General features: G+C 45.4%; 1 protein-coding gene across 3 annotated transcripts in view; it reads left to right on the top strand.

Annotated features, from left to right (window-relative positions):
* Positions 1–12,485, top strand: part of PDE1B (phosphodiesterase 1B) — a 545,540-nt gene that overhangs the window by 212,472 nt on the left and 320,583 nt on the right. For 2 of the 3 annotated variants that reach the window (XM_029595124.1, XM_029595127.1), the window contains exon 1: positions 2,426–2,719. The exons of the other annotated variant lie outside the window; for it this stretch is intronic. In XM_029595124.1, coding sequence (XP_029450984.1) covers positions 2,538–2,719 — 182 coding nt within the window. In that variant the 5' untranslated portion in view covers positions 2,426–2,537. Of the gene's footprint in view, positions 1–2,425; positions 2,720–12,485 lie in introns of those variants that run through there. 3 annotated transcript variants of the gene reach the window in all.

The raw sequence follows: 12,485 nt of genomic DNA, 5'->3' as shown, positions 1-12,485 counted from the left end.
CCTTAAAGATAAACCAACCTGAAAATAAATGTGTTGTATGTAGCACAGTACTGATAATATATTAGATATTGCATAGCTGGAATCTTTTGATTGTCATGGCGGGGAGGGGCATTGTGCACAGCCTTTCTCCTCTCTCTCTCATACATTCTCAGTGCTCACTGTCACACTCCTCTCATTCTCCCCCACACACTCGTACACACACACTCTCACTCATTGTTTCATACATACTCACACTCTGTCTCTCTCTCACACATTGACTCATTTTCTCCTCCTCTGGAACCCACCAGTGGCAGCAATCTCCTCCTTCGGGCCTGCGCAGCCATAGGACGACTCCACTGTCTTCAGGCCGTGCGGGCCTTCGCAGCTCCTGACTCTTCTTGGGTAGTGCAGGCAGGTGTAGGAATGATGACTCTTGCAAATGCCAGAACTGCCCCACTTTCATCCTGCTCACATGAGCCCACGTGACAGGCTTTCCTCTTACAGGGCCTGAATGGGTGCTTCACTTGTCGCATCCAGAGTTTTCCCGGAGACCCAGCAATTTCTTAAGAATCGGAGCCTCTGGATCAAAGGAGAGTTCCCAGGTATGTCTGTTAGTAGCAATGCTGTATATGGCATGTTACTATGATACACAGACAGACAAACACACTCTTTCCTATTCCCAGGCTTGACCCCACCATCCTCTAATTCTCTTACCAGTTCAGCCGCAGTTGCTTCCTCTTTCAGGCCTGTAAGTTCTGGTGCAACTCTTCCTGTTCTGGGTCCATGTGCCCTCACTTCTTTGAATTCACGTGGGCTGATAGGACCGTTTATGGCCTACAAAGGCTGGTCTAGTGCTAATTCCTCCTCCTGGGCCTGCTTTGGCCAGTTCAGCATGAGCACCCAGAGCTTTCCAGTGTTTTATCAGAGACCTGCCAATTAATGCAAAATCTTGGAGTTTCTGAATTAGACCCAGAGAGATCCTAGGTATAAATATTATGTAGCTTTTACATTGTACTTACTGGTTGTGCCCCTGATAATTCAGCAATTCATGCCTCAAAAGCTGAACTCAAATGCCATACCTCTTTCTGTCTTCGTCCCTATTTATAAGAAAGATCCACCCATTCAGATAGCCTCTGGAGGTGGTGATGAACTCTGGTATACTTTCTAGCTAACTAATATTTGACTTAGTTTTGGGTAGTTTTTGCCCACACTGTATAATTATCTGGGGTTTCTCCGAAGCACGGAGTGGACCCTTTCCCTGCTACCAGTCAGGCTCTGTAAACTGCGTGGCCCGAAATGTTAAATGTGATAGGTCAACGCTGATCCGCCAGCTCCCAAAGTTTTGTTAACTTAGCCTCCGTGTTCCTGCTTTGCTGCGTTTTAGATGGATTCTTGGTTTTACCTTGTCCCTCAATCTCTTAGGATGAATGTCCAGGTCCTGATCATAAGTAGCAGTTAAGCCAGGCCTGGTTTGTTACTGTTTGTTTCAAAGCATGCCGAACATTTCTGAATATGAAAAACATTGAATTAGTTAAAAAAAAAAAAAAAAAACTGGGGCCGACTCAGCTATTCCTTGGGACCTGGAGTCGGTGTCGCCTTGTATCACCCAGCCTTGGTACACTCAACTGTCTGCCTCTGTAAATTGTTGCAGGCTGTTGGGTGGGCTGGTACAGTTCTGGACGAGAGTGTGTTCCTGTAAGCTCCATTACGCATGCACACCCAAAGCCAGATGCCAGACTTCTGCCAACAGAGCCACCTAAAAGAGCGGTTTGGCATGCGTTTCGGAGTTTCTGCAAATGCCTGCGACCTCTGGAGCACGCCCATTGCCTTTTACATCATGCTCACCGTGGAAGGCCCAGGGAGAGGGGGAAAGGGGTCCTAACGAGGGCCTTGCCATTGAAAACTGGCAGGATCTGAACTGGGCAGAAGATGAAGAAAATTAGCAAGCTAAGAGTGATGTTGCACCACCGTATGTACTGATTGATGTCAGGCAGTGTCACACACACTTATCAGTGCTGCTTTGTCTTGGGTCATCTTTAACTGTCACTGCCAGACCTAAAAAAAAAAGGGCCTGTGGTTGTGCCACTGCCGGTGGTGACGAGCGCTTTAACACTGCAGCTTCTGCTGTGCCAGTTGGCGGGTACTCAGCTGGGTCTCACTTGTCTGCTGTAATTAGCTAGCCCAGAGAGATCGCTGCTCTCTGCCACCCTTAGACTGAATGGAAAGTCCTCCTTTAAAATAAATAAATAACAAAAACATCCTCGGCGGCGCAGCTGCTGGAAATTGAGGGCTGGCAGAGTTCCAAGTTGTAGTTTGTGTAGTCTGAGGAAAAAACTTGAGAGCCTGACTCTCTCAGAAACACATTACACAGTTCCTATGTGCGTGGTTTTTTTTTTTTTTTAAAACTAACTTTCTTATTCTCCTCCCCCCGACATACAGACACGCACACACAGAGGCCGCTGCTGCTGCTCTTTCTGCTGCTTGCTGTGGTTGCTTCGAAGAAGAAGACGGGTGGAACTTTTGCTTGTTACACAGGCAGAAGCTGTGGGACCCAGCAGATGCTGTGGTTCTGCAATGGGCAGATTAAAACTTGCATCCTGGATATACCACATCTAACCCCCCGCGTCAGACGGGCCAGTGCTGGCTTCAAAACTTGGCTGGGAGGGAGCAGAGGAAATTGTATTTCCATGGCTAAATTTATCAGGATCCAGAGAAAACATCTGCATGCCCCGGTTCTAAGGTAAGTCATGCCACACCGCCCCCCAATGTTTCGGGCAGTGCCCTGAATGTGCCCTGCTGTGTCACAGTGAAGAAAGGGGCCCTCGGCACTGTAGTATTTGTTAGAGGGCTTGAGGGCGGGAGAGGTAGTATAGGTGGGTGCTGTTTATTACTTTTTGTTTATAAGTTTGGACCTACATCTGGTTTTCAGGGGAGCATTTTCGGCATGCTGGAGTCTCAGACTAGAGAGTGTAAAAACTGCTATGTGCTGATTAAAAACAAGGCAGGCTTGTTTTTGTAGCTGTGACCTGGGATCTGACCTGTGCCTAAACCAGAGAGAGCTTACCCACCCTCAAGCCCTCATCCCCCTACACTACAGCATGCAGATTGCTTATTGTCTGGGGCTAGCGCTTTCTCAGCGGTGCTGGCCCAGCCTTGTCCTTGAGAGATTTCTGTTCAGGCTAGGTTAGGTGGGCCCCTTCTGCTGTTCCCGGTAGAGAGCAGGACATCGTGTTCGTGGGCACGGTACCAGCTGGGGATAAGAGAAGGGACCATTTCCCTTTTTTACGTTTTTAGATGTTCACCTTCTAACTAATGCTTGGGATGAGGGGGACAGGCTGTCTCACTAGGTAATGGTCCAAAATCATTTAGCATTGATGCTCATGTTCTGAATGAAAAGTGGTGAGGGCCGGGATTGCCAGCATTTCAGATGCACAAGGCATGTATTTCATTCATAGCACGCTTACAAACTTTACAGAAACTGGAAGGTCACAGGTGTACCTGCACCCTTACTTATCACTAGGAAATGCTCAGAAGCTAAGCAGCTGGGGACAGATGTCTTCGTGATAAAAGTTTCCAGCCAAAAAGCTCTTTAGATTTTGGCTTTCACAAACTGTTACAAAAATGTTATTACGGTTATACCTGGCTATGGAAGGACATTTTAAGAAGAGCCCAGCCTATCCAGCGAAGAGGCCGCTATGCCCAAACCCATGGCCAAATTGATGGGACTCCAGGGTTTTGTGGGTAGGGGGTAATGTAAAAGACCAGGGACCCTAGGAGCTGTCTAGATCCCCTGAAGACTTACACTTTTTGATAGTCTTCACGTACAGTCTGAACCAATTTCTGGAACTTAAAAAAAAAAAAAAAAAAAATATATATATATATATATATATATAACTCTTTATCATGAACTCCATTCATCCAGCAAGTCACTCTTATCTGTGTCCCTTCTCCACCGCCACCCTGCTTTTCATCTTACTATGTCGTATGCCCGGAATGGACTCTCTAAAGTTAGTGTGCCATGCTCCCTCTGGCTGTAGTCAAATCCAGTTAAAACTCACCTTCTTGAAGCTGCTTTTAAATCCTAACCATTTCTCTACAGTAAATACACTTCCCACATGCTCTGGCTTGCCATGACTAGATTGTAAGCGGCAGGGGCTGTATCTTTTATGTGTGTCTGTACGGCGCTGAGTATGTCTGGTAGCACTTTAGAGATGATAAATGGTACTTAGTACCGAGAGGATCAAAAACTTTTAACAAAGATGACATGTAGTATAAGCAAAAACAGCAAAAAAAAAAAATTACAATTAGCTGTAAACAAATGAGCAATCATATAGCCTTAGCCACCATTTCTGACGTATAGGTTGTACAGACGTAAGCCCATTTCTCAGGCGTTCCCTGGGAATGGGCAAGGGGCCACCTAAGCGTGCTGCAGGACCCAGGTCAGGAGTCTTCCACACACGCAGTCAGTAAAAGAATGCTCTTCACAAAAACTTCTTCTTCCTAAACAAAGTTTATGGAAAATTAGTAAGGTTGCAGAAAACAAAATAATCCAGCTCAGACTTTTGGGTTTGCCCCAAAAGTTGCAGTTCACAGTCCAGCAAGAAAATAAAAAAAATGTTTTACAGAGAAATGGAAGAAATGTCAGGTGTCCCTCATGGCCTCCCTTGCCTCCGAGATACTTGCAGGATAATTTTTGCCTCTGCAGTCCCAACTTTCAGGTTCCTTTCTCTCCTCCCCGAGTTGGATACCCACCAGTGATTGCACCCACAGAGTTCTCACCAACTTCTCTTGCACAGACATAGAAAACAGAGCACAAAGTTTGGGAGAGCAAGATGGCTGCCTCTGCCAAATGCACCGGCTGAGGCTTTCGTTCTGGCTTGTATTCTTTTCCTGTAGTGTTCCTTGTCTGAATCTTTTTTTCATTTTTAATGGGGAGGGGAGGGTCTTGGAACCCCAGTCTGTCCTTAGCGTGAGATCCCTTGGGTTCACATGTTCAACGTCCAGAAGAGAAGCTCATTTTTGACCTAAGTGCTGAGGCCTTTCTTTGATCTAGGCCCTCCTTGATTCCAGGCGCCAGCTTAGCGCCCTTGCAGCTGATGAGTCAGCCAAGCGGTAGCGCTTCAACGCTTGATACTGCCCATTTGCTGTCGGTATCACTCCGATGTTTGAGAAGGATACTGGGATGTTTTATCAGATGCCCTCGGATGCTACATCCAGTGCGGAGCCCTTGGTATCATCATGTTCGGGGAGGGGACTAGAGGAGGCTGGAGTCCCGAATGCCAATCATCTGGAGCATGGGAAGCTGTTTCTCATGCAATTGGTGAACTCTGGTGCTTCGGTAAGGAATGCTCATTGTACTTTGGACCCCCTCCATATTCTGGCATCACTACAAAGGTTCCTGTTTAGCGGCCATTTTGCCTCCTAGTGAGTTAGCTGGGAACCCTGAGAGCCTGAGAATATACTCATTTCTCATTGATGCATGAAGGATGGTTATGTGCATGAAGAAGACCGTAACCCATTCCATTTCTCAGCTTTGTAATTTCACTGGAGGTGCTATGTCCATGTTAGGGGACCATGAGAAACATTTGAGAGAAGGTGAGGTCTCATTATCCAACTTAGAATCTAAGATGACTTCTTTACAAGTTTTTGGAGTGGCTCAAATAAGAAAGTTTGGTATTGCGCAATCTCTTAGGGGCAGATTTTCAAAGGGTTATACCCGCGCCAAGCCTATTTTGCATAGGCCCGGCGACGCGCACAAGCCCCAGGATGGGCTTATGTCCCGGGGCTTTGTGAAAGGGGCGGGGCGGGACCAAGGCCTTTGGCACAGCAGCCGTGCCGGGGGATTGCGCGCCGGCATACACAACCTACGTCTGCCCAGGCGTAAATAACAAAATAAAGGTAGGGGGGGATTTAGGTAGGGCTGGGGGCGGGTTAGATAGGGGAAGGGAGGCGAAGGTGGGGGGGTGATGGAAGGAAAGTTCCCTCCAAGGGAACAGGGAAAGCCATCGGGGCTCCCCTAGGCCTCGGCGCGTGCATGTTATAAAATCGGGCGTACATTTGTGCACTCTAGATTGGGCGCACAAATGTACGCCCGCGCGTATGTCTTAAAATCCGGCCCTTAGAGTCTATGGAAAACAATTTGAGAGTGAGAAATCTGTGGTTCTTAAATTTTCCTATGATAAAGTTATTATCAGCAGAAGAACTTTTTAAGAAGTATTTGCAGGAGGTTTTGAATGTCTGTGATAAGGAACTACCCCTCTCTAAGATTTATTATATTACTAAGTTTAAGAAGGCATAAAATAAGTTGGAGAGGGGGATGGATGTTTTATGTTTAGACTTTTCTTGAGGCATCTTTGGATGATTTACCAACAAGCGCTACTCTATTGGTCTCTTTCTGTGCAGAACAAAACAGGACTGTTATGTTCTGGTATGGTTGTGGACCTTGGATCGTAGTGAGAGCTGTCTCCACCCACAGGGAGGAGCCCTGTGGGGACTCACCATGATAGGCGTGGCCTCAGCTGAGATGGACACAGATAGTAACGAGACTTTATTAGACTGGAACGTATGTGAAGTACCCACCGAGTGGGAAGGAAGACTCAGTCCAGAGTAATAAGGTGGCTCAGTGATGGTGTCCCTGGTAGTGGCCCGCAGCGCAGGGTATGCCAAGAATCAGCACTGTCATTGATAAGAGAAGTGTAGGAGGGCAGCAGAGCTGGGTAGATGAAGGTACTCACTCTGAAGTGTAGAAGATGGTTTGCTGAGGTGAGCATGATAGTAGCCCAAGACATGGGATATACTGGAGGTTCCGTCAGCAAGATGGTAGCAAACGTGAAGCAATCTCACAAGGCTGAACAAGGCTGGGTCCCAATCAAGAGTAGATGGATTCTCCAGGCAGGAAGGCCTTTCGAGGAGCGGATAGCCCAAGACACGACAAGGCTCCCGAGGAGCGGGTACCTAAAGCATCCAAGTCCCGGAGTTCTAGAACAGTTCAGTGTAGCGAATAGCGAAGCGACTCCAAGTGGAGTGGAATTCAACAAGAAGGAAATCCTTGCTAATTCCCAGCTGTGGATTCTCGAGGACAACCGGCCCCGGTATTCGCTGCCCAGGCCGGCCCAGGACACATCACATGGTCTGCCGAGCATGGCTCTGTCACGGCCGCGCATGGCAGACCACATGACTGGAGCGATCAGCCCACTGGGGGATGCCCGATCCCCCGATAGGCCAATCTGCCCTGCTAACTCCTAAGAAGCATAGGCCAAATAGCTTAAATACACTGGCAGGTGATGTCATGCGGAGGGGACGCCCCCGAAGTTCCCGCCATGATATGTATAAGAGAGGGCCTGGCGCACGCGCCCTAGGAAATCCCCGATTCAAGATGGTGGACAGGATTGCCCACGCCGTCCCGGGGACGCCAGGGAAGGTGGTGTTTGCAAGTGGAGGCCACCATTCTTCCAATAATCGCTGGTGTAGGGAAAAGAGAGGTGAGCAACAGAGGTTGCAGCCGTCTGCGACAGACAGGTGCAACAAGGACTTGGTCTTCCAGAGGTATTTCTAAAATAAGGATTTTTCTTTTGATGGACAGAAAAATCTAAATTTTTCTGGATGTTTTTCACATGACTCATTTACAAAGGAAATGGTTCTTTCTGTTGAAACAAAAAATGGTGGCCCTAGGGGGCCATATTTTTCCTTAAGTTTCTCTGAAAATGTATGATTACTTATCAAAATAATTGCATTTTCTGAGAAACGTTTCTTTGTGATAAGAGTTTGGATAAGTGAGGACTCTGTTATTCTGACCATTTGATCTATTTAGCAATGTGTTTGGTAGAATGTGATTTTTGACTGGCATGCCTATTTCTTAAATTTTTTTTCTGGTATTTTCTTTGCTTATTTCTCTCTTTTCTTTTTTAATTATGAGGACTTGATGTGAAATGCCGATTATGTTTTTTTAAGTGTTATTTTCTCTCTTGTTAATTTTCTCAGCATATTCACGATTACTTGGTATTATTTCATTTGGAGTTAATGATTTACTGTATATGCCAATACAAATTAAATGATTAAAACAAATACAGCAAAGAGTTTATAGATTTCTAGCACCTCAATAGAGATCCTTTTGACAAAGAAAATTTTGCAAAGGGTTGAGCTTTCCCTCCTGTGCTGAAAAAACACCCACGGGGAAAAGTCTCCCACTACCACAAAATATGAAAACACATGAGAAACAGGCTCAGTCAAGTGGCTTTTCCACTGGAAAAATGAGAAGCAGAGTTTACTTGCCGCTTCTCTCCTCACCTCTAAGGCATGGAGATACTTAATGGATACCAAGACGAGGAACCTACCAATAGGGGTTGGGGGTATCTAGACCGTATCAATCGCTCACAGCCAGATATACTCCCCTTGCACACTACCTGCTGTAAAATTTCCACATGTTAGTCTGTGATGAAGCCTAGTGGGCTTTACACAGAAATACTGAGCTTGCCAAAGCTTTTGTAGGCTCTTCTCATTTCCTTTAATTGTGTCTCCCCCCCCCCCCCATACATTCGTTCTCTTGTATCCATCCACACAAACACATTTTCTTCCTGTATGCCCATCGCACCCAACAAGAGTCAAGACGCATGTTGTAGCCCAGTGAAAAGATGGTGATTCACAGTCCATTTTACCACTGAAATTTGGTCATAGACTTCTTAATTAATTAATTAATTCAAAATGACTTGTTGCCAGCACCCTCCAAGGTTTGGGGGCAGGATAGGTAAAAACACACCTAAAATAATGCTAAAACAATAACATGACTTTCAGATGGACAATGACATATAAATGCTGCTTAAATAACAAAAATGTCATCACAGCTGCATCAAACACATCACAAAGCTGGATGTTAGATAAAGAAGAGCTGAGGAGCGCTAAGGCATTGTTGGGAATGTTGCCGAAAATAAAAATTTTCAAAGGTTTAAGGATCTTTCGAACTGCAGAAAGGAGGAGAGAGAGAATTCCATAAAACCGACCCTGCTATAGGAAAAGCCATTTCGCATGTCAGAGAAAGTTGTGATGTATGAGGAAGTGGAATGTCCAGGAGATTTTGACTGGAGGAGTAGAAGTTTGAAGCCTTAGGGTTGAGCTAATCCAAGGAGAGAGGGGACCGTATTGAGGAGATTGTGTATTATGACAGCCAACTTATATTGCATTCGCCCCTATATTAGCAACCAGTGGAGTAATTATAATACAGGGGAGATGTGGTCATGAATGTTACTGCCAAGGAGCATGTGTGCAGCAGCATTTTGGATTATTTGAAGAGGTCTAATTGTGTTCTAAGGGAGGTCTACATATAATGAATTTCAGTATTTGAGACCTGTGGGAACTAATGACCGAAGGACTGTTCTGAAATCAATAGGATCGAGAAGTGATAACGTTTTATACCTGGAGAAAGTCTGGAATTTTGCAGCACACTGAGACATAATCAAAAGTTTATTAGAAGTCAGATGACTTTGAAGTTCAGTGTTTCTCACGAAGATTTCACGATGAACTTTTCAGCATCTGTGTCATGTAAGAAAGGTTTATCATCCAAGCAGAACCTGTCAAAAGTAAAATAGTTCGGGATTAGCAATTCAGTACACAAGAGGTTTATGGGGAGTTCAGGGGAATCTCCCCATGGAAATCTTTATATAATTTTACCTCAAAATAAGGAATTTTTCAGAAACTTATGGAACATGTTTTACAGATCTTATACCGCAAAATCCCACAAAACAATTTTTTGACCCGGTAGTTTCCTTCCCCTCCTTAATACTCCCAGTTCAATCAAAACCAGTGCCATGAGCCTATTTTTGCAACTACCTGGGCTGTTTTATAACCTGCTTCCTCTTTGAGTTGACCATCCTGGCAACAGTCCTTGATCTCAGGTTGTGCAATCATGGTCCTTGAGTCTGGCCACTAAGTGTTGCCGTTGAATGATGGCTGAAGTTTCCATCCCCTGGGGGCTGTGTTATAGCCAACCTACTCCCATCCCTATTGTCTGTGGGTATGGACTAGGGTAGCAGAATGGCTTTTTTGGGGGGGCACCCAAACCAGCCAACCTACCCCACACTCTTCCACTCGCCTCTTTCTCCCTGTTCCTGTAAGTAAAATTAGTTTTACAGTTAATCTTACTTGTTTAAATAAGATGAAATGTGAGCCAAGCTCGAATAAAGAGGTCAGAAAATCTTACAGCCTTTGAGGTAGATGATGATTTTATTAGAGCAGCATAAGATGTGCAATGGTTTTAGATATGGTAGATATTATTTTAACCTAGCAGAGTAAATCAGTCTTCTTACAATGTTTTGAAAATACTCTGTGCCTGCCCTTAATCCAACTTGCATTTTAAAGACACACTGCAGTAGTAAATAGCCAATCTTACGTTGATCAGGAGTGCTGAAGAATTCTGGGCAGTCTGTCACTCACTCTCTTTGCTGTGGCCCTGCTCGTCCCTCTGGAGGGTTAGGTCAAGATCACGTCTTGCCACGGAGAGCAGCCTGCAGTACCTCCTGGCTGGCAAATGACAGGTTAACTCCAGAGTCCCAGGGGCAACGGTCTCTGAGCTCTTACTAATGGCTCTGCACATTATACGCAGACAGGAGCCAAGAATGAATGTTAGCTTGGCTTGCAAAGGCACATCAAGGAAGATTTGGCAGATGCTCCAAAGCCAGTGGAACAGGGCTGGGCTGAGCGGGGAAGCTCAGTCTCTAAGCTTAGGCTGTAAGTCAAAGCTGGAAGTTCAGCTGGAAGCTTAGGAGGAAAGATTCGTTAGAAGCCACAGAAGGCCATGCTGGAAACTTTATTAGAAGTGTTCTTTGTTAAGCCACTTTTAAGGTGGCTTCTTCTGGCTCTCTTCAGGACTTCATGCATATGCATAGGATCCAAAAGTTGATATTGTGACTGGATGTTAGCACACTCCACTGGCATAGGATAGGTAGGTTTCGGATACTGCTTCTTTCTAGCTGGTACATGTGTACTGATTTCATGTGGATGGTGACTTGCTGGTCAATCGAAATGAGCCTCACGACTGGATACAAAGAGGTCGATATTCAAAGTACATTCAGTACTATTTAGCACATAAGTGGTGGACCGCTGAATATGTGTCTATGTTCAATGGTGTCACTTAGCTACATAAGTGACATTTGCTGCTAAACTTTTAAGTGCATAAGTTTTGGGCGGGCAGTGGGCAGATCGGTGCGGAGCGACTTAGCTGCATAAATTATGCAGCTAAGTAGCAATATTCAATCTTAGATTCATAAGTTAACTGGCTAAATTAGACCTGTCATAGATCAGGTCTAATTTAGCCGGTTATAAGTTATGCGGCTAATATATTTAGCAACATAGTTGTGCCGCTGAGTATACCATGTAACTTAGCCGGATAAGTTATATCCGGCCAAGTTACTTAAACGGCCAGCTTTGAATATTGACCTCAAAGTTGTTAAGGCCACAAAGCTCAGCAAGTTTGTGTCCGGCTTGTACCAGCCATATTGTAAGGTGAAGACAGATTATTCGACATGGAGGACATTAGCAAACGTCTTCAGTGCATTCTCACTGTCATTCATATGCAGGGACCATCGTGTGTTACTCTGCTTCCATTTTATGTTGCTCAGCCTGCAGTCAGTTTGGGTCACAGTTGCGCGCAACCTTTTATTTATTTATTTATTTATTTATTTGTTTGTTTATTTATTTAGGGTGACTGGCTAGTCCTTACACCCTTATCTCTCTCTCTTTTCTTTCTCCCCCTGCCTCACCTGTTTTTTTTTTGTTGGGGTGGTAAGGGGGAAGAGAGGATGGAGAAAGGGATTATAGTGTTCAGTGCTGGGAAGAGAGGATGGGGAGAGAGGGTTAGGGGAGGAGAGATATTGGAGGAGAGAGAGGAAAGACAGAGGGATAAAACATGAGGAGAGAGGTAGATGAGGGGAGTAGAGGGATGGTTGAGAGGAGGAGGATGGGGGATCCAATCACACCCGTCCTCTCAACACCAGTGCCTTCACTCATCCAAACATACCCCCTCCACACCTCTCTAATTCCCTCATTCATTCTTCTATTTTCTCTGATTTCCTCCCTCTCCCTGCACCTTCTCACTCAATCAGACGCACACTCCACGCTTCCTCTGATCTCACCCTGTCCACACAGCGCACAGTCCCTCTTAACATTTCACATTCCTTAAACACCAGGGGCCAGAGACATCCAGTAGAAAATTACACAGCACATCTTTAATGCTTGGTTTGTAAATGTTGGAGTTTAAGAACATAAGAAATTGTCATGCTGGGTCAGACCAAGGGTCCATCAAGCCCAGCATCCTGTTTCCAACAGAAGCCAAAACCAGGCCACAAGAACCTGGTAATTACCCAAACACTAAGAAGATCCCATGCTACTGATGCAATTAAAAGCAGTGGCTATTCCCTATGTAAACTTGATTAATAGCCATTAATGGACTTCTCCTCCAAGAACTTATGCAAACCTTGTTTGAACCCAGCTACACTAACTGCACTAACCACATCCTC

The sequence above is a fragment of the Rhinatrema bivittatum genome, chromosome 3, assembly GCF_901001135.1.
Source record: "Rhinatrema bivittatum chromosome 3, aRhiBiv1.1, whole genome shotgun sequence".
NCBI classification, from domain to species: domain Eukaryota; kingdom Metazoa; phylum Chordata; class Amphibia; order Gymnophiona; family Rhinatrematidae; genus Rhinatrema; species Rhinatrema bivittatum.
Note: the sequence above shows the minus strand (reverse complement) of the source record. Positions and strands in the feature narration are given on the sequence as shown.